Genomic DNA, 20,536 nt, shown 5'->3' with positions numbered 1-20,536 from the left:
TAATTTCACGGGGTAATTTAAATGTTAACCCTTTCACTGCTACGAACGACTATAGTCGAGAGATACAATGTGATCTCTGCATACTACGAGCAGCTATAGTCACCTGACATTTTAAGATAGCAGAAATTTCAGGGATTATTTGAATCCTGTTGGCCAGTTTACTACAGTGATATTTCAATGACAATTTTACAATTTTACTTTTTCTTCCGTAATATTTCATAATTTGAAAAATATAAAATCTACACAGTAGATGTAACAATGATTTATCTACTACCTGTATCAGAACACCATCGAGAATTTTCCTCTTACCGATACAAGACTAAAAAGAACCATCATCGTCGTCGAGTTCGAACGTAAATTAATAATCGCTCGACCGATTTTGTTGCAGGTAGCAAGCACGTAGAATGGTAGCCGCACAACACGACGGTACCAGAAGTGTCGGCGGCGGTGACGGTGGAGGCGGCGGCGGTGGTGAGGAGACCGTGTACACGGTGACCGTGAGTGGTGTTGGTTACAGAAACGAGGGTTACAAGGACGACGGTACCGATGGTATACCTCCAGAGCCACAGAAACCACCGCAATTATCGTCGACAGACGACGACACCCAGTCCAGAAAATTCAAGTTGTCCCGTGGCGAGAAATGGCGAATTTTGAAGAACATCAGTACCGTATCCGTGGCGTTTATGGTGCAGTTCACCGCGTTCCAAGGCACGGCGAATCTGCAGTCGTCGATAAACGCCAGCGACGGTCTTGGTACCGTGTCCCTATCCGCGATTTACGCAGCATTGGTGCTCTCCTGCATCTTCGTGCCTACCTTTGTTATCAAGAGACTCACCGTGAAATGGACCTTATGTGTGTCGATGCTGTGCTATGCACCGTACATCGGCTCTCAGTTCTATCCGAAATTTTACACCCTGGTACCGGCCGGTGTTCTCCTCGGTCTTGGTGCCGCGCCCATGTGGGCGGCTAAGGCCACCTACCTCACGCAGGTCGGTGGTGTCTACGCGAAACTCACCGATCAACCCGTGGACGCCATCGTCGTTCGGTTCTTCGGCTTCTTCTTCCTTGCATGGCAGACCGCTGAACTGTGGGGAAACCTCATCTCTTCGTTGGGTAAGTTATGGCCTTGCTTATCTCTTTTTTTCTTTCCTTTGCATCAGTGGTAGATCTAACTTTGTGATGGTCTACGCCAGGGGTCGGCAAACTTTTTTTCTGCAGGGCCAGATACTAAATATTTTTTGGCTTTGTGGGCTAAGAGAGAAAATTGAGATTATTACGTATGTATGTATGTAGGTAGTTAACTACAAATAAAAATTTTTTGACAAATTCTTTATTTGTGATACACATTTATTAATGAGAAATATGGAATTCTTTCTTTTTGGATAATATTTCATTTAACTGTACATAACTCGCGGGCCAAAAAAACTGATGGCGGGCCGCAGTTTTCCGACCCCTGGTCTACGCTACTGTTCCAGAGTTTAGGATTAGGTTCTGTGAAGTATGAACTTTTTGTTGAACATCGAGAGGGGATAGAAAATTTTAATTCCCTGTTGCTGATAACATTGGTAGATATCGAACGAGTGTTATGATTAATGGTCTGCGGATGAAGATCAAGGTGTACCAGGATTTTTGTCCGAATTGTTTATGTCTTGTTCGGGATCATTTTGGACAAAAAACTGGCAGATAGCAGGTTTTGAAAATTAAATTTAACAATTTATATCCTTGTCAATGACCTGCTGTGTAATTCGCCCGATAAGATATCTGCGTTCCAGAAAAGTTGCAATATGAATATTAATAATACAGTAAATTAGGCTTGGCGTGAATATATCAGTTATCGCGTCATTAATCGAGGAATAAATATGCGGGAATTAGTTGGAAGTTTTAGAGCAGTTTTTGTTCGACGAGTTACAGGTATTTAGTTTCTAATTAGCGAAGTGAAATTAAGACGATCACTTCTGTGGAAGCCAATTATCAAGTTATCTAAAAATGGGATTACTCGTTAATGGTTAGTTGAATAGAACAGCCACGCTGAATTACGTTAGAATGCATAAACGTTACCGAAGTAACGTGCACATAAGGAAAACCAGTAGAAAGCATTCCTCTACACTCTACAGGCTAAATGCCTACCCACCAATACTATAAATCGGTTCTAATTAACCGTACCGTTACGTTAAACAGAGTCTTTCTCATTGAATACGCACGAACTTCATCCGGCTCAAAATTTCTTTCAGCCTCGTCCCATACAATAATTTCCCCATCTACCTCTACCTCTTTCACACGGCAAATTAAACCTCTCGAACACGAGCCCAAAAGTCGAAAGTAGCATTTGAAATGCAAATGTCGAGACCCATCTCAACTACCAAATCATCTCTGAAGAGCTGTTTTCATCGAAACGATTCGTAGATAAGTTGTTCAAGGTCGCGACGAATTGGTGTCAATATCACTCTACCCGCCATAAATTTGGCAATCATTCGATCCTCTCCTTTATTTCTTCCTGTGGAAGACCTACTTGTCCATGATTACGTATACTATCGGTCAAAAGTTTCGGGTAATTACGTGTTGCGAAGAGCCCGACAACTTTTCGGAAGAAAATTAGGAATTTTCTTTCACAACGTTAAAATATTACCAAGGAGACCAACGACTCAGGAATTAATTAAACAGCAGTAATATTTGTGAAAAGTATCAATACCAAATATATACTCCACAGAGCATTTTTCCATTATCAAGGAAAAAGCAGAGAAAATGCAAGCATAATTATTATCATCATTTCGTGAAAATATCAATAGAGTATTCGATATGGTTACTATCAGGGGCAAGTGATAAGGAACTTTTGGACACAAGTGTATGTTCCGTTAGCAGAGCCCATCGACGAGGTGTGAAAACGTTTGTGAGATCACGCCGCGCTGGTTCGTAAACATCGTGCAGTTGCGACACACACGGCGTGCGTAGCAGTAATAATGCGTGCGTGGTCAGACAGTCGGGCCAAACATTCGGTCCTTTCCCTGACTGACTGGCTGGCTGGCTGGTTGGCTGGCCGACGAGATCGACAACACAACTCTCGCGCCTATATACTACTAACGTTCTCCATGGACACACTCGGGTTTCGAACGGGTCTGACTGACAACGCCGACGAGAGACTCGACGAGAAAGACAGCGACGCTGGTGGAAAGGCGACGGAGAGCGCTTCGCACGCGGGAAGAAACAAGATTTATCCGGTATAAACCTGTAATAGTCGGTTTCCGTGCCACCTCGTACGCATTCCCCGATACCGGGCGGCGGTAACGCGGGTTTTAACCGTTTTCTACGATTCGAACCGTTCAATCGCGCGCGATCGCAGCTTCCTCCCGCCGGGCAACGGCACTTCCGTCGACATGGCGCCGCTTTGCACGCGCGCGACCACTCGCTCGTCACCGTGTAGAGATGCTTCGAGGCGAGCAAATGGCGGCCTCAGTTCGTTTTCTCGCTCTTCAACTGCCTATAGCCTGCGCGAAATTGATCGATCGCTCAAGGTCATCTCGCCCGGCACCATAGATAACTCTGTGGAAGATTTCTTTCTGTTATCTAATTTTTATAAAGTTTCCAACAATGAAACGGTAAAACTTGAATGCTAGCGTTTAATCGAAGAAAGGAATAGTTCCATTGTAGAATTTGTCATTTCTTTGGGATAAAGAAGGAACAGCGGATGGTGTATACACTTTTATTTAGAATGACTTTTAAATTTGTCAGGCGACTTTGTAGGAGATTTTTTCTCCTTTTCATCATTTTGACGTGTGTCTGGGTGCAAAGTAGTCGAGTAGGATATGGAGGGGGTGGCGTCTCGGCGGCCTTGAGCGGTCGACTGATTCCGAACGGACTATAGGCGCACCTTGCTAGAACCTGTTTTCACCGAGTTTCTTCCGACTCCTTTGAGATTGTTCAGAGAATTTGTGTAGCTGAAAATGGACTCGGGGATTATGGCTAGCTTAAACGATACGATAGGATAAAAGAAGCCTATTATCGAACCGATAACGTCACTCCACCCTTGAACAACAATCTTACGGCGGTTTATTCCAAGTCGATTACGAATGTTACGTTATCTGCTAACCCAATTAGCGTTACCAGCGGGCGGTGTAAACATTACACCGTGAGGAAACGCGTGTTTTTTTTTCGTTCCTTCGATGCAACAATACGCGCAAACCGTGATTATCAAAATGCGATAAACGCATCCATAAACAATGACTAAGCTCGCCGCATGGAGAAACAGAAAAAAAACGAGACAACGCAGCGGGTGTACGACTTCTTTTTGTTTTTCGCGAACACATATACACACACGTTCCTTAATTATGTTTAATTTATGTCTCGTACACGGGCCACGTTTAATCGAAAGTGCCGCTTGTTTTCCAATGCCGCGTGTACATTAACTGGATACCTTTAATGAAGACGTATACGAAGACTCGCATAGCTCGTTGCACATTTCTCGAATTACCGAGGAAATTAACCGAAACGCTTCAGCGGCGCTATATTTTTCAAACGGCACGGAACGACCGCTCGTTCTCGAGGATATATGTTCACGTGAAAATCTTCATGAACGCGCATAAATATCCCCCCGATTCCCCGCCGTCCGTTATACCCGGCTAAACCGAGGAAACTGCTAGAACAGTCTGGATGACGGTGGCTTTTTATTAAACGTCTCAGCCTCGTTGGTTGCAAGAAAATCGCGTTCCTACCATCACACACACACACACAGAGTTGAATATATTATAGGCCGATAAGTAGGACTTGCGGACAATTGGAAACGATGGTGGGAGACATTGTAAATCCTGTCGTTCGCCGTCCGATGACCGCGTATACGCAGATTGGCCAATGTGAATTCCAGAATGCCGATACGTTTCGCGCTGGTGTCGCATGATTGCTGTTTGGCACGACATTTGCATGTTTGAGAAACGAGATCGTCGAACGAAGAAGGACGAGGAAGGAGAGAATTTTTTTCTTCTTTTTTTCTTTTTCTTTGCTAGGTGAAATTCTGATTTTCGACGAACAAAAGAAGGAATCGTTAGGGTGGAATTTTTTAGTTATCTCAAGTAGACAGATTGATTTATCGCTGGTTTTCAGCATGCGAACGTTTGCTATGGATCATTCAGACACATTCCTCGCGTATCGACTTGTCTTCAATTTTTTGATTATTTCTGCTCCGTTAGAATACAAGTATGCGTATGTACATGTACGTCTTGTGAAATGTTTAAAATACCTATGATCGCGTGTACGTGTTGCGAATAGTTAATAGATTTTAATCAGATGCATAAATAGTTGCATAGGTATTGCTTGATTGTCCGCAAAGTTGTAGACGATCTTGATAAATTGTTGATAGTTTAATGTTTGTTCTTGATAGGATGCGTTTTGCCTGTAATTTTATTTCGCCACTGACGTTTTTTATGGTTTTATTGTATGTAAAATTTCACGTTCGTTATGTCGCGGTTTGTGACATGATACAAGAAATAAACGTTTAATCGTCCACTGCCTTGTTACGTGTCATTGACGAGGACATTGTGCAATGTTTTAGTCATTAGCTGTCTGATTGTCAATTAGACTATGGGTGAAATTTAAAAGAAGAACCCAGTTTTCGAACAGGTGAAATGAAGCAGAAAATAAGCAAAAATTTTCGATACACTTATACCATCCACTCTTCACTTCTATTCGATTTAAATTCAGTTCTGAACTCGTTCGCTGGCCTATAAATTTCGTCGACTCGCACAGAAGTTCGTACTTTTACGCAGACAATTCAATTAAACGCCAGCAAAGCAAGAATTACAATTAATTTACCGCTTCTCTGGACGCGAGAATAAAAAGCATGTTTTTACTTTTGCCAGAGAACCTGGCTGAGTAATATCCAGAAAGTAAACACTCGCCGTTTGTAATAAGAAAATTACGTTTCGCGAAAAATTCGGTCACCTGAGTAAAGAAAAGAAGAAAAAAAAAGAAGAAGAAGAACGATTAACAAATAATACCTACCTGGGCTATATTCGTTATCGAAATTTAGCTGAAATGTTATTTCTCAAGCGCAACATTTCTCGCTTCCAGCTACATTATATTAAACACCTGATAACCGAATTCGTTAATCAAAGCCGTTTGTTCTGTTTGAATTGCAAGTGCTCAGCGAGGGAGAGTTCGGCAGCGGTGGCGGGAACAGCACGACGAACTGGAACAAAATCAAGCTGTGCGGCGCCGACTTCTGCGTCCTTGGTAACGGAGGCCACGAAACCCTGGAGCGTCCCCCGGAGTCCGAGATCTACGAAATTTCTGCGATCTATCTCACTTGTGTAGTCATCGCTGTAATAATCGTCGCCCTGTTCGTCGATCCTCTTTCGAGGTGAGTTTCCAACGCAACGCACTTACTTACTTATATACACGTGCGCCGCTGATCTGTTCCGAGCTGAACAGCCCAGCCAGCCAGCCCGCAGCAGCAGCAGCAGCTTTCCACTTTCTGTCGACCTTTAATTTTTCATCTCAACTTCGAGGGACGATTAATAGTAGAATACAAATGTCGGCTGCCACCGGTAATAACCGTATTTATTGCATTATTCCCAACCGTCGTACACACCGTGACACGTCGTTGAGGACGCGGCAAAAGAAGACATTCCGCCAGGGACGATAATAACGTTGAAAAATTACTTTCTCATTATTTATCGTTGATAATTCAAAGTTAGATTACCTGCACACGGTACGGGTACCTGTTTATTACGCGGTATGTGTGTTTTTTCTAGGTAGGATCGCTATGATTACGGATTTATTGGACAGTTGAATTAACGTTGGAACATGTGCAAGTTTCTCGGCGAGGTTTGAAAAATTATTCGTCGATTATTTAGGAATTGATAACTCGAGGCTCGTTTGCTTGGTGTACGATACGTCTTATTCTATTTTTTTTTCTGTTTTTTTTGCTTTTTTTCTGGAAAATAGCGACAAGTGGGAATTTATCGGATGTTTTACGATTTCTTATAACGTCTTTGAAGAATTCATGTACTTTCCGATTGGTTACGTTGTACACTCTTGTTCATAAGTATTGGGACACCCGTTGTGTCTGTATAGAAAGTACCGTGTCATTTAAATTACATTTCTTCGACAAAGTTAGTATTATACGTTAGTGAAAATCTACGGGGTGTTCACGACGTTAATTTTCCAGCGTTTTTCTCGTAAGTGGTAGATTTGTGAGAGAAATAGAATAGGATAAAGTTTCAGTATTTTTTATACACAATACGAGAGTTTAAATAAATTTTGTAAATTTGCAATGGTTACCACGAACTATTTTTAAATTGATAGCTATTATTGTTTTTATATTATATGAAAGCAGTTGCCGAGACAAGTTCAACGACCTGCAACAAACTCATTTTCGTGTGAATGTTTGGTGGAGCATAATCAATGCCACATTGTCAGGACCTTATTTTTATGAAGGCACCTTCAATGGAAATAGAAATTTAGAAGTTTGATCGTATATACTTGTACAACAGAATCTTAATAATTTTGCTACGACTGTTTAGCTTCACATACAACAAGTGTCCTAATACTTATGAAAGAGAGTGTACTACTACGAACGTGGATAATATTTCATTATTCTATGACTATTCATTATTTTCCTTGTTTTCTTCAATAGTGTACTTAATGTCTTACTTTCTTTATTGATAAATTCATTTCGTTAGAATATTGTTCTTTCGAGTATTTTCAAGACGTGAAATTTGTATAAAATTTTAGGAACTCGCTACTTTTTCATTCTTAACTACACGCTGTACAACAAGATTCCAGACTGAATCATTTTTTTCAGAATTTTAATAATTTTACAGCGACTGTTTAGGTTAGCTTCACGTTCAATAAGTGTCCCAATACTCACGAATTATCTATAATTTATCAGTGTCTTTTACGCCGTTGAAAAATTGTTATAATTACGAATACGTTGTGCAATAGAATCAATGATGCATCGTATAGGTGGAGGTTATCACGGGGAATAATTACTTTCTACGCATTTGTGATTATCAATTAAACGGTTTAAAGAGTTGAAAATTTATTCTGCTTTTCAATTAGAAGTTTTACGGGATTCGCAATCCTAACAACACTGTCATCTTCAAACCATGACGCACATAGAGCCTAAGAAGCATGTGCAGGGCCAGTGACAAATTACACGTCGCGACTTATCACATCCTCTGTCGAAGGATTTCATTAAGCGTGCTGCTGCTCTATAGTCGAACTTGAACCGTAAGAAAAACGTAAAGACAGATCGTATTCGAGAGAGAAGAATACCCCATTGTGTGGCCATTTTCGATTTAACGTCAATATTTGATATCGATGAATCATAGGTAAATAGGCCTCGTGAAATCGTGTTTATCATTTTAACGCGGGTTAACCTTCTGTTTATTATTCGAAAAACACTTCTAAAAGCTTCTGTACGGCTGGCACATCTCGCGAATTACTTCAAGTTGAACAAATATCGACTCGGCTCTGAGATGTATGACTACTAATTAAGACAACCGGTGAAACTCCGTATTTTTCCATTTCCGACATTAGAAGTCATCATCCGTGTTTTCAGCTCGGTAACGCCATTATCAGGATCTTCGCTTTGCTCCGTACGGTTTTTTCTTTTCTGTCGTGCGGACGCGAGATAAAGTATCACGAGTATAGAAAACCTATTTTATTAGGTTACCTTAAATTTCGATTAAAGTATCAGAATTCTATTGGTGAAAGAATTATTTACCATTTTTAAATGGAGGATTATTTATCATTTGAGAAATAAAAATTGATTTTTATGATTATTTTCGTGTAAAGAAGAATTTTGAAGGAACGAGTTTGAGACTTTCAATGGCGCCGCTGTGACACCTTTGGTGTACAAAGGATTAACGCCTACGGAACAACGAAAATGAAAATAAGCACTCGTATATAAGAGATTAAGATGACAAATTCGATTAATCCGCTTAATTTACATGTTTATATTTTCACACCGCGAAAGACATGATCGATGAGAATCCAGAGACGTCGCACTTTCCGTTTACACTTCTGAAATATCGAGCACGTAGCGGGAACGCACGCGTGTCATACTTGCAAATTATAAGATAAGAGCGATTTTTAACGTCTCTGTTTATTCAGAATTTTGCGAATTTCGAAGCAACGGTGAGCCGCGTATTATCACGGAATAACAACGTTATTTCGATCGGATGCTAAAACATCCTAATTCCATTACGCTTCAACTCACTTCTGCTTGCCTTCGATTAATACGCCAGCTTTAAGTATCTCTAATTTGACGAACTGTTTCGTAGTTGAACGATTTTAATCTCACTAAAGGAAAAGATAAATCTAAGATCAATGCTATTGAACTTTCGTTATTTAACGAAAAAGCTCACACTTTGTGAGTCAATGGTTCGACGTTTCCTTGCCTTTCGGATAAGCATAATAAGAAGCGTGTAAACAAAGGGACAGAACACGATAATGTAGATCGTGCACGATGAATGACGTAGAGGAAACATTGACGCAACCATGTGAAATTGTTCAAAAACAGATTTTTATCGGTTTACCCTCGAAAATTGTGATATCTTCATCCGTTTAGAACGTGCCTTAATGCCGCAGACACCGGAGGTAAAAATTTATGTTTCCGCAATTAACTTTTAATATTTACACGTGTACACCTGGAGCCGTATGCAAATAGGCACAATGGCTGACAATGATGAATTTCGTGCACGTTGATCCGCATATTTGCAAACCTTTCGATAAATCTGCGGATAAATATTTTTTTTCTCCGCGACAACTAAAGGTCTACCTACGTAATTTCACCAACGTCATATGCATTCGATCAATAATGACATTGAGCTGTAATTATTAATTTATGTTCAGCCTTGAATGAAATTAAACGTTCCATTTCACTCGTTCAATGTACTACGCTCGATTGGAATGAGAAAAGCAGCGTCCTGTAATTTTCTCGATTCTTGCAAACTGACGCGAAATACGTCATAACGTTTGCATCTTAACCCTTTCGTCGCGGCAGGTTTTAGTATGTGACGGTAGACGTTCAATCACGGCCGTAAAATCTTTTGTTTGGGCGTTTTTAAATTTAAAAGATTTTAATTTAAAAATTTATCGTTTTATTAAATTAAGGTGGAAGCGCGCAAAGGGCAAAAATTAAGGGTTAAATTTTGGTGAAAATGTGCCAAAAGTCGCCAAGGTCACGGTGAGAGAATATCTGCAAAGCATCTACAGGCGCTAACAGAGGTAAAAGGGTTAATAGCCAAAATTATAGAATATAGAAAAAACCTTTTAAAAAAGACGTCGATATTTGCGTCTTTCTACTAACACAGAACTTCCACTTTTACCCTAAAACCTGTTGAAAACGTGAAATAATTAGAATTTCTGTGAGATATCGATGTTACACTTGTGATGACTTTACAATGATTAGTGAATCATCCTGTATGTATACAACGGCGTTATACAATAAAGTGACGGTAACGAAATGTATTTTATCTATATCGTTATGCAAATATTACGGAAATTTTCGGTAGATAAGACGCGGGAACGTTAAACATTTCTGCTCATTAGCGGGAAACGGATTATCGTATGGTTAAAGCGTCACTGCGGTACGCGCGTTGCCTGTAAAACTCGAAAGACCAACGAGAATATCGTAAATGACAAAACGGTCCCGGGAGTCATTGTCAAGAAAGTCGTTAAAGAAACGTAACGTCACCAATTGGTTTCTAGTTGGGATGTAGGTTAACGAAGTTGCTACGCTAGAAGTCAATGTCAAAACCGTTTCACTTGCACGGATTCGCGTGGAAGCAAAAAACGCACGACGGTGTAAAAAAAAAAAAAACTCTAACCGCCTAGCTGATTAATATAAAATCACTCTTCCGTGACGTGGGGAGGGTTACAACAAACGGTTGTAATAAAAGAGAAAAAGAGCTCGAAAAATATTCATGTTTCGGAGAAATCAATTTGCCTGGATCCGATGGCTGAGAACACTATATCCGCCAACGAAGGAAGAGCAAAAAAGTTTCGTATTTCAATCGGATGGACGATGGAAGCGCGATGATCCGGCCGGGAACTCCCCTGGAAGCTTGCCTACGGTCAAATAAATTATACATATCCTCTGGACGGGCAGGTGTCAACGAAACAGTACTTCACCGCTTCGAGATACACGCCTCTTCGTTAACGTTCGAGGTTTTCGTTTGTTTTTCTTCTTTTTGCTTTATTTGTAGGAATTTCAATTTCTCCCGCCCCCCCCCTTCCGTCCATATTTAAATCACGTAGTTTAAATTCATACGTAACACGTCGAGAAGTTTTTTCCCGTTCGTACCTTTCTCAACGTAACTCCACGTCAATCGAGGATCGATCGAAATTCTCGTTCTTTTGTTCCTCTTCCCTTTCGTAATGATGATTTTTTGTTTATTTTTGTTGGAACGAAGACGTTCGCCATCGTTAATAGCCGCGAATGCACGAATCTTACGACGGGATTAAGTTTCCGGAAACCTCCTGGAGCGGGATGCGAATTTTTGAAAATTCGCCCGAATAACGTTCTCTTCTTCTTTCCGTAATGATGATTTTTTTTTTTCTTAGTTTCGTTCGATCGAAGACGATCGCGATCGTTAATAGCCGCGAATACACAAATCTCGCGGCCAGATTAAGTTTACAGAAGCCTCCTGTACCGGGATGCGAATTCTTGAAAATTCGCCCACCTAACGGAAGAGAAAAAAAGAGCGAGGAAAAAGACAGTAATGTTTTTTTCCAGGAGTATTACGAAACGCGCACCTTAATAAGCGTGTATCGCGCGAGATCCGTGCAAGATCCCCTCCCCTTCTCCCATTCAGAATCGCTATAAACATTGCTCTGCTCATGATTACAAAATAGCGTACATCCGATGCGGGATGCATCGAAGCACGGCGGTTACGCAACCACCCGCCGCAATTTGTACTTATTAAAACTCGATAAATTTCTGGCTGTTGCCAGCATTGAAGTCTCCGCGCATGCGAGGGTACAAGCCTCTCGGCCTGGTTTTCAGCTGCTTCGTGATTTAAAAAGGAAAAAACAGCTCGAATTTATGAGTGATCAAATAGCTTCTCGTGTATTTTTGCACGATAAAGATGCATTACAGTGGAATTATTTCGCGCAAAATTGTATTTAATGGCGGTGTTCGTATACCGGCAGATTCCGTCTTGTTTCTACGAACTAAAATCGCGTCGATTGTCCTATGAAATAGTGAAACTTACAGTCTACTGTTTTAAATGCAAGACTTGTTTAGCTGAAAAAGTTAGGTTAAGGTTATGTAAAATGTGGAGAATCGATTCTAATCAAATTCGAGTGATTTTCTTTTATGAATTGAAACGGAGACATAGTGCAACGCAAAATATCAATGCAACATTTAGGATAGAGGAGCAGTTAGTGAAGGAAAAACGCAACGTTCGTTTAAGCGTTTGAATCATTTTTTAACGAAAAGAAGAATATTCAAGCGACGATTAAAAATGCGTTTGACAAATTTATTGCTAATACTCAGATTCTTATAATAATACGCTAAATTCACTTGCAATTCATTGACGGAAACGTAGCTTACTTTGATCGATAAAATTTCATTTTGGCTACGTTATCGAGATTTAAAGTTTCATTTAGAAATCAGCCATTCCATGTGCAACGACCTAATATCTAATTATATCTCGATTTCATTCGATTTAAATACGATCACGGTGTGTCTGTTAGGTTTCGTAATAAGCACATTATTTACACATTGGTAGATTTTTCGAAGAGAAGAAAACTGCGTTAAGAAGGTGTTACGGAATCCAAGGAGCGCAAAGAAGCAATGTAAACACGAAGATAAATTATAGTATTTTCGATTACGTAAACAATTTCACCATAGAAACGAAAGAGAATTAGATCGAAGGAGAGTTTTTCCTTTTTTCATGTTACACGTGACAATCAGTAGCGTCGGGAGAATATGGTACAAGGAAGAGACATTTACATGAAATCTCTTCAGGTCGATTTCTACCGTAATTATACAACATTCTGCCAGACACCGTTCGTGCATTTATTTATTCGGTCGTCATACCTTATCCGTGTCTTTACGAAGAAAAATGGCGCAGAAGCTCGTTTCACAGAACGTACAAGTCGAGTTGTAGAAAGAAAAAGAAAGTGTACGGTATTTTTGGTTACGCAAGAGAAATTTCACCGTAAAATAGAGAATAACCTCGGGGACCGGGGTATTTCTCTCTTTTTTTTCCCGCGTCGAGCATGATTGATCGGTTCGCAAATAGAATATCTAATGTAACACTCGGCGATACCGACGAAGGTTCAAATACACCTTTGAATCATCGTTCATGGCGTGTTCATCAATAACTACCGACCAACATACAACGAACAATATTTCAAACATAGTTATTCATAATACATATACTCAACAGCATTCTTGCAGGAAAGAATGTACACAATACAGTAGCGATATGATAACTACAATTTGCGTGAATACTATACGATAACTATCCTCGTTTATCACACTTACCAAAGCTCGAATTGTTCTGTTAAGATTGACATTTCTCGCATGTGGGCAAAAAAAAAAAGAACAAAACAAAAAGAAAACACGCGAATACCGTTACTTATGGGGATTTCTCGTGTGGCGCCAACGATTCGGGCAGACGAACAGCTTTCGGCAGTGATCGAGTCATACGAGCGGGCCGACCTGTCAGGCATTTATCATTTCGGGCCCGTGCTGGACTCATGTTTCGTGTATTGGTGAACGGGCCAAAACAGGCCAGTCGTCGTCTGCTGTTAAGATTTATCGGCCGAACAATTTATCCCGATCGTCATTTGCATTTCAATCACACGCTGTCCATGAAGACAGGGAGCAAGATTATTTGTGCCTTTTATAACAGTACCTACCGGCGTCCGCACCAAGGACGTTGGATCTCTTATCCGGACGTTGGCAACGTTCTAATGATACACACGTTGCTAAAAATATTAATGGCTCGCGCGAGAATGGTGATTTTCTATTGTAGCAATGCACGCGTCCACTGTTGTAGCCTGCATACCGGGCACGTCAATTTGCATACGCACCACGGTCTCCACTGTTTCACAGATAATTAATGCGCCTGACCTTCCATTTCATTAGATCGTCGGATATATCCCTTGGCAAACAGTGACGACACTTCTATCACCTAATCGCCGGATTGCCACTTGCCATGGGAGAGTGGTCTGTGATCCGACGTCTTGGGAGGAAGGAAAAAAAAAGAAATAAATTAACCTGTGCGATTCTCTTTCGAAAGTTGAGGTTAGAAGGAAGATGTGTTCGTTAGCCAGAGAAAGAATTACGCTTACAATGATATTATTTACGTAACGAGGTAGTTTTTTTCTTCTTCTTCTAATGACAAACGGTGCTCGTTGTCTTGCCGTTCTTCCGAGAAATTTCGCGTTAAATGTTTCTTTTTTTATGTAATCGCTTCGGGTGAGTAAGAGTAATTAAAGTTACAATTTACGGGGTGTAAATTCTACGAAAGATTGTAATTTAAAAGTGAGATGTTGTAGTAAGTAGTAGAAAACGGTTTTAATTATTCGGTACAGACCAGGTGTAATGTTCGTCGGAATGGTTTCTGCCTGGGATTTAATTGCAATTATTATCTAAGAATTAGAAAGGGATCGAGAAAAAAAAAAAGAGACACAGATTACGCGCGGCACATTTAATCGATGTTCTATCGTTGTTTAAATATTTATGACGGTATTTCTCCGTTGGGTGAATAAAAAGGTATCGTTAGAGTGCAGATTTTACGATCCTTTATGAATTACGTAAAAGACGGACTGTTATACACCGTATTACCGCGCTTCATTCATAGGATCGTCCAGATGTGACGCTTGTGTTGATGATTGTAGCCGGATTTACGATTGTAGCGCATTATATCGAGACGGTTAAAAAAATTGTCCTTTTCCTCCATCACGATACTTACGTACGCTCTTGTCATATTTTTTTACTAGAAACACACATTACTGTCCGCGAGTCATCGAATACTTAACAACTTCAAGTGAGATACGCGCTGAGGTAATTTTTTGGTAAGCTCTTAGGATAGCAGTAAAAAAGAAGAAAAAAGTCAAAGTTTAAAAGCATGTATTTGCAAGTTGTAAGAGATTTTATTTCATCGAACACGTAATCTTGTGATAAAAATCGTAGACCTCTTTCTTTTTTTCGACAACAATTTTCCAAACGTTTTATGGTTTTATGTGAAATCACGTTTGTTGAACACTTTTTCACAGTTTGATACAATCTTTGCTGAACATCCTGTATAATTTCAGTTTACGAAAGAATGGTATTAATTACTAACTGTTGGCTTCGTTTCACGACATGTTAAGTCGGAGTTTTTTTTCATTCAAACAAGCGTTACCTTTAGATTCCCCAAATAGTAAGTTACCTAGAATTTCACGAACGAGTGTTTTCAAGAGTAATCATTTGTGTGATCAATTAGGAAATAATTAAAATGCAATTTTATGTTATACGACTTGATAGATCATTTTACAATATAAAATTCGTTTTTACTTCAAATATATCGCGTCTCTCGTAACTTGTAGACTACAATTATCCTGTTTCTTTTAAATTCAAACAAACATTACCTCTAAATTACCAAGAATTCCACGAACTTAATGAAGTTAACACGAAAAAACTCGGACATTCTCAGCACGAGTGTTTTCAAGAGTGATCATTCGTGTGATCAATTAGCGATCGATTAGAAATTCAATTTTATGTTGCACGATCTGATAGGTCACTTTGCAACATAAATTCGTCTTTATTCCAAATATATCACGTCTCTTGTAACATGTCGACGGTATACGTGCACACGAATGCATCTGCTTATCAATATGGCGGAACCTGCAGCTCCTTTGTCCCTGTTGAGCATGGTCACCGAGAGAAAGGTGTATCTCGTGCCAGGAACACTTGACGTACTTTCGATTTCCGGCATTCTGCGCTCCGATGAACATCCAATTCATCGCCGACCGATTCACCTGCACAATATAGTCGCATAACTCGGTATTTCACGTGCGGAGCGTGCAAGATATTACACGTCTGGTGATTCCGCAATTCCTCTGGAATTCCGTTTTCTCGGAATGATTAATTTGCAATCGATCGCCTCAATCCTCCGTAATTCCGAATCGAGGTAAACGATTTCGAACGATCGCTCGCGCAATTAGCAAGAAATAACTGTATATTTTCCAGCTGGTCTTTTCCTTTGACAATGTAATAATACCATCGTTTATTGCCGCGTCTACTTCTTTATTTTTCTTTTTTTTCTTTTTCTTTTTGCGCCGCTAATTACGAATTGCATACGCGGATTTGAATCTCAGCTTTTTCTCCGTTTTTTCTATTAATATCTTACTCGTTAAGATTATTATCGCTGGTTTACTGTAGTACGGGGAAAACTGGGGCAAAGTGAAACACTTGGTGGAACATTTTAGCAAAGAAACATTCCAAAGTGATAATGACCGATTTCAATGAAACTTTGATGTATAGTAATTTAGAAAAAGAAAAAATTTGACACGTATCTTTTTATATTGGCAATCGTCTACGTCGAAGTGGTGAAAATCACCTTGGAAGAAAGTTAAAATTTACGTTTATATCCCCTTAAAAAAAAAATTGAAACTTTTCATTTAGTAATTTACCTGTGAAAAAAATTCCCAAATTTTTACCTGTTCTCAGAAGTCTCGGGGTGTTCTACCCCCTGCAAAAATGAAAGCAAATTTATTTAAAAAAAATAAGGTATTACTTACCAGACTTCAAAAAGAACAGCTTTGCGTATGAAAATTTGAAACTTTAAGTAAAGACAAATTTACCTCAAGCAACTCTAAACAATTTACCTCGCTAACAAGCAATCTCGCAAATGATAATGGCTTCTTTTTCTGACATACTTACTAGAATAATAATAGCGCTACAAGTAGCATGTATATATATACAGAACAATATTTCACTTTTGCCTCGCCATTTCGCTTTGCCCCGGTTTCCCGTTATATAGCAGCGATAAAAATTCCGCCACGTTATCAAAGGCACCAAGTGAGAAGGCAAGAAATCAACAAAAGGTACCACTCCGTATACCATACCTCCAGACTGGCGAACATTTCGCGATTTTAATTAATCAGCTTGTTTCGCGAAAAATCCACGAACCGATGGCCAGCCTTTTTCGTTCCCGCTAATTAACTTATTCGTAATTACACACGATCCCGCGTCTGTGGCGCGTGTGCACGCGTATTATGCACGCGTGCAACAGTATCTAATTACGAGAGCAGTTGCGACCGCCGCGTTGCCACTCGATACAGCGAAGTTTGCTACAGGCCTGTTCGGCTCGGTTGCAGAATCTTTCGTTCATTCTTACTTTACCTCCGTCGGTCTAGGAATACCGCCCCGTAATATCTTGCACGCCATGAGAGCAGACGTTTCGTTGCATAACAGACAAATACGCAGCGCGCGTGTTCTTTGCTGCAGAGATCTGTGCTCGCTGGTGAACGCCGGCGGTGTATACAGGGCCCGGTAAAAAGATCTGACGATTTTGTTGGTTACAAGCTTTTATACTAAGAATAAACGTATTCCAGTAAGTTCCAGTAAGTACGACGATCTTTTGTAGTACAGATTCGTTTAAGTAAATCTATTGTCTTTAATGAGAAACGTATAAAGCGTGCATAAGCCTTGAACAGGTTACTTGGAAGCTTTTTGCCGGGTTCTGTATTAGGTAGGGTTGCTGTATTTTTTCGTTACCAAATCGGGATAGGTGGAGAGACAAAGGACAGAAGGAAAATTTGATGAAAATGTGTACTTTTATTAGTACGTAGTAACGAAAACATCACGTACAATGGAAAATAAAATGGTAATTAACACGAGATATCTGGTAGTTGGTACTGTAAGTTTTGAATTAGCTGCTATTTTCTATAGGAAAGTGTACAGCCGTGTGAGTTAGCAAAGATGACCGTGGATGAACGATAGTTTTAGAAAAAAATGTGTTTCTGAGAGAAGAACAAAGTTTAATTAACTTGTTTAATTTAAAGAAGTTTTGCTGTTTTCTTTAAACAAACTTTTAGCACCCAAGGCAAAACCTGCTTAATTTTCTTGGCAGTGAAGGTGTTGAAAGTGTAACAACAATTTATTTAGGAGCCAAGTCATATTTTTCTGTAGATACAACTGTTTTAAGAAATGTTTCATTATTCTTGATTTATTTGTAGAATTCCGTAAACTTCAGAGCTCTTTAGAAATTAAGGAATGGGAAAACCAAGACATATTTGTAAACCGGTTGGGACACAGAGAGGGGTTGAAAACCGGGACTTTCCCGGTCAAACAGGGACGTACGCTAACTCCAATATTAGACCATCTCGAAAGTTCCTGCGGTTTTAAGTCGTTCAACATTATTTTAAATAGAAATGTTCAAATTCAGTGGAGTTTTATTATTTTCTTTTTCAAAATGAACGGTTTAAAAGCTGGGGAACTTTCAGCGTGACTTAATGTTAGGTTAAGTAAGAAAAATCAAATTTTCGTAGATCCACTTTATCGTAGATCCACGAAATCTAAATGGTAATCACAGTTCTCGATTTATCGTTTCGAGTCGCCGTTTTCGTATCGACGAAGATTATGCCTCTCGACCAGTATGTTATAACGGTTCAGAAGCCAGCCTTCTTGCATGCTGAAAGAGCAGCAGAAAACCGCCGCTGGGAAAACCACGCGCGCAAAAGAGGCTCTGGATCCCTCCTCGCGTTTCCGATTCATTCCTCTCTCTATTCCAGCCGCTTCTTATCCTTTCCACGCGAGATAAAACGATTCTTGCTGACCTTGCCGCATTGTTACGAGCGCGGTGCCAGGGATGACGTTATAATGGCGCTTAATGACGCTGGATTTTCTCTCGTTTTTATTTTCGTGCACGTTAACGTGCTTCTCAGCTCTCCCCAAGTGCGGCGAAGAAAAAAGAGCTTATCCGTGAAAGTAAAACTGTGCCTATATAGTAGGCATGGACGCGAGTTGGAAGAAGCGATTCTCGAGTGTAAGTTTCAAAGGATATCTCGGCTAAGGTAACGAGTTTCTCGTTGCTAGCCAATGTTTCTTCTCTTCCAACGTTACAATCTAAGTTATTCTCTTTGTCCGAAGGGGAAAAATGCTTTCGTTCTGTGCAAATAGCAGAAAAAGGAGTACGTAACGCAAGAAAAATGGAGAGAGAGAGTTTTAACATTCTTTTACGATTCATTCTCGGAGATCTGAAGACCAGAAGCTTTTTTCTTTTTTTTGCGAAAGAGATAGCATAGTTTCGTGGTGTTGTAATTAAGCGGGAAGAAAAATTCTCGAAGATTTGTAACGCGATGAAACTTTTCTCGATCGAATCCTCGATTATAATATTAATTGCACACGCGCCAATGTGTAGGTTGATTATTATTATAGGCCAGGGTATCATTGTCACTGGTTATTTTTAGTTTGTTCTTTGCGTATTATTTTCTTTTAATTCCGCACTTCCTGTATCGTTAAACGGTTCGAACAATGAAATACTTGCTATCAAGGTATCTCGTTGCATACATCGCGAGAACTTGTGCCACATTTTATCTACACTCCTAGTGTGCAATCACGGTATCACGTCTTTCATCGATTGAATAGAGTATTGTGAAACCGCGACATAAATCATAGCGATGCAAAATAGACGAGTAAAAATAACAATACGTTTAGCGTGCAGAAAGTATCGAGATGTTGATTAATTTCTAATAACACGCCTGTTTCTGTTGCACGAGTTTATCGATCATACTACTGTTCCCGAAAAATTGTGATCCTCGGAAGAGAATTGTTCTCTGTCACCTTAGAAACGTATTCTGTTTTTTGTATTACCTACTGCCAATCGTTTATTGTGTTACTTATTCTATTACTTACATTTTCATTACTATTTGAAAATCTACGGATTCTGTGTTACACTCTGCGCCCTTTGGAAGCAAACATTTTCTCGTATCGCTGAAGAATCGAAAGAAAATCGTTTCTTATCACACTCCGAGCTCCTCGGAGCGAAACATTTTCTCGTACAAAGTGGAAATGTTTAAATCGACGACGTGTGTCGACCGATTTCGTCCAATTTTTCAAAACTTCCAAACTGTTCGCGATAGAAAGCTGAAATTTCACGCTGCTCGGTTTCTCGAGGTAACGAAAAAATGCTGAGTTTGAGAAAGATCGGCGACTACAATCACAATTCTCGGCGTTTCAACGTGGAATATTTCGTATTACGTGTTACTTCATTTTTATCACACACGAGACGCAAGGAAGTAACTTCATTTCTTTTACTGTTATTTAAAAAAAAAAAGAAAGAATGATCGATGATCTTCTATTTACAGAAAAATTCTTCTCCATTACATTCCGTATTTCTCAGAAACAAAAATTTCATTACCGTAGCCACGCTAATTACTTCATTTAATGCCTATCACACACACACACGAAGAATTTTAATTTTTTTCTGCTACTATTAAGCAAGAAATTACCCGGAATCTTTACCTCCTTCGGACAATCTTTCTTTATCGAGGCTTCAGATCTCTCAAAACATTTTACATACCTCGGTAATGAGATTTC

General features: G+C 39.7%; 1 protein-coding gene across 1 annotated transcript in view; it reads left to right on the top strand.

Annotated features, from left to right (window-relative positions):
* LOC108572538 (UNC93-like protein) overlaps positions 1-20,536 on the top strand; it is a 47,343-nt gene that overhangs the window by 15,232 nt on the left and 11,575 nt on the right. Inside the window, exons 2-3 of the mRNA XM_017934789.1 lie at positions 389-1,113; positions 6,127-6,346. Coding sequence (XP_017790278.1) covers positions 405-1,113; positions 6,127-6,346 — 929 coding nt within the window. The 5' untranslated portion in view covers positions 389-404. The remainder of the gene's footprint in view (positions 1-388; positions 1,114-6,126; positions 6,347-20,536) is intronic.

Source organism: Habropoda laboriosa, unplaced genomic scaffold (genome assembly GCF_001263275.1).
Source record: "Habropoda laboriosa isolate 0110345459 unplaced genomic scaffold, ASM126327v1 scaffold129, whole genome shotgun sequence".
NCBI lineage: Eukaryota > Metazoa > Arthropoda > Insecta > Hymenoptera > Apidae > Habropoda > Habropoda laboriosa.
Note: the sequence above shows the minus strand (reverse complement) of the source record. Positions and strands in the feature narration are given on the sequence as shown.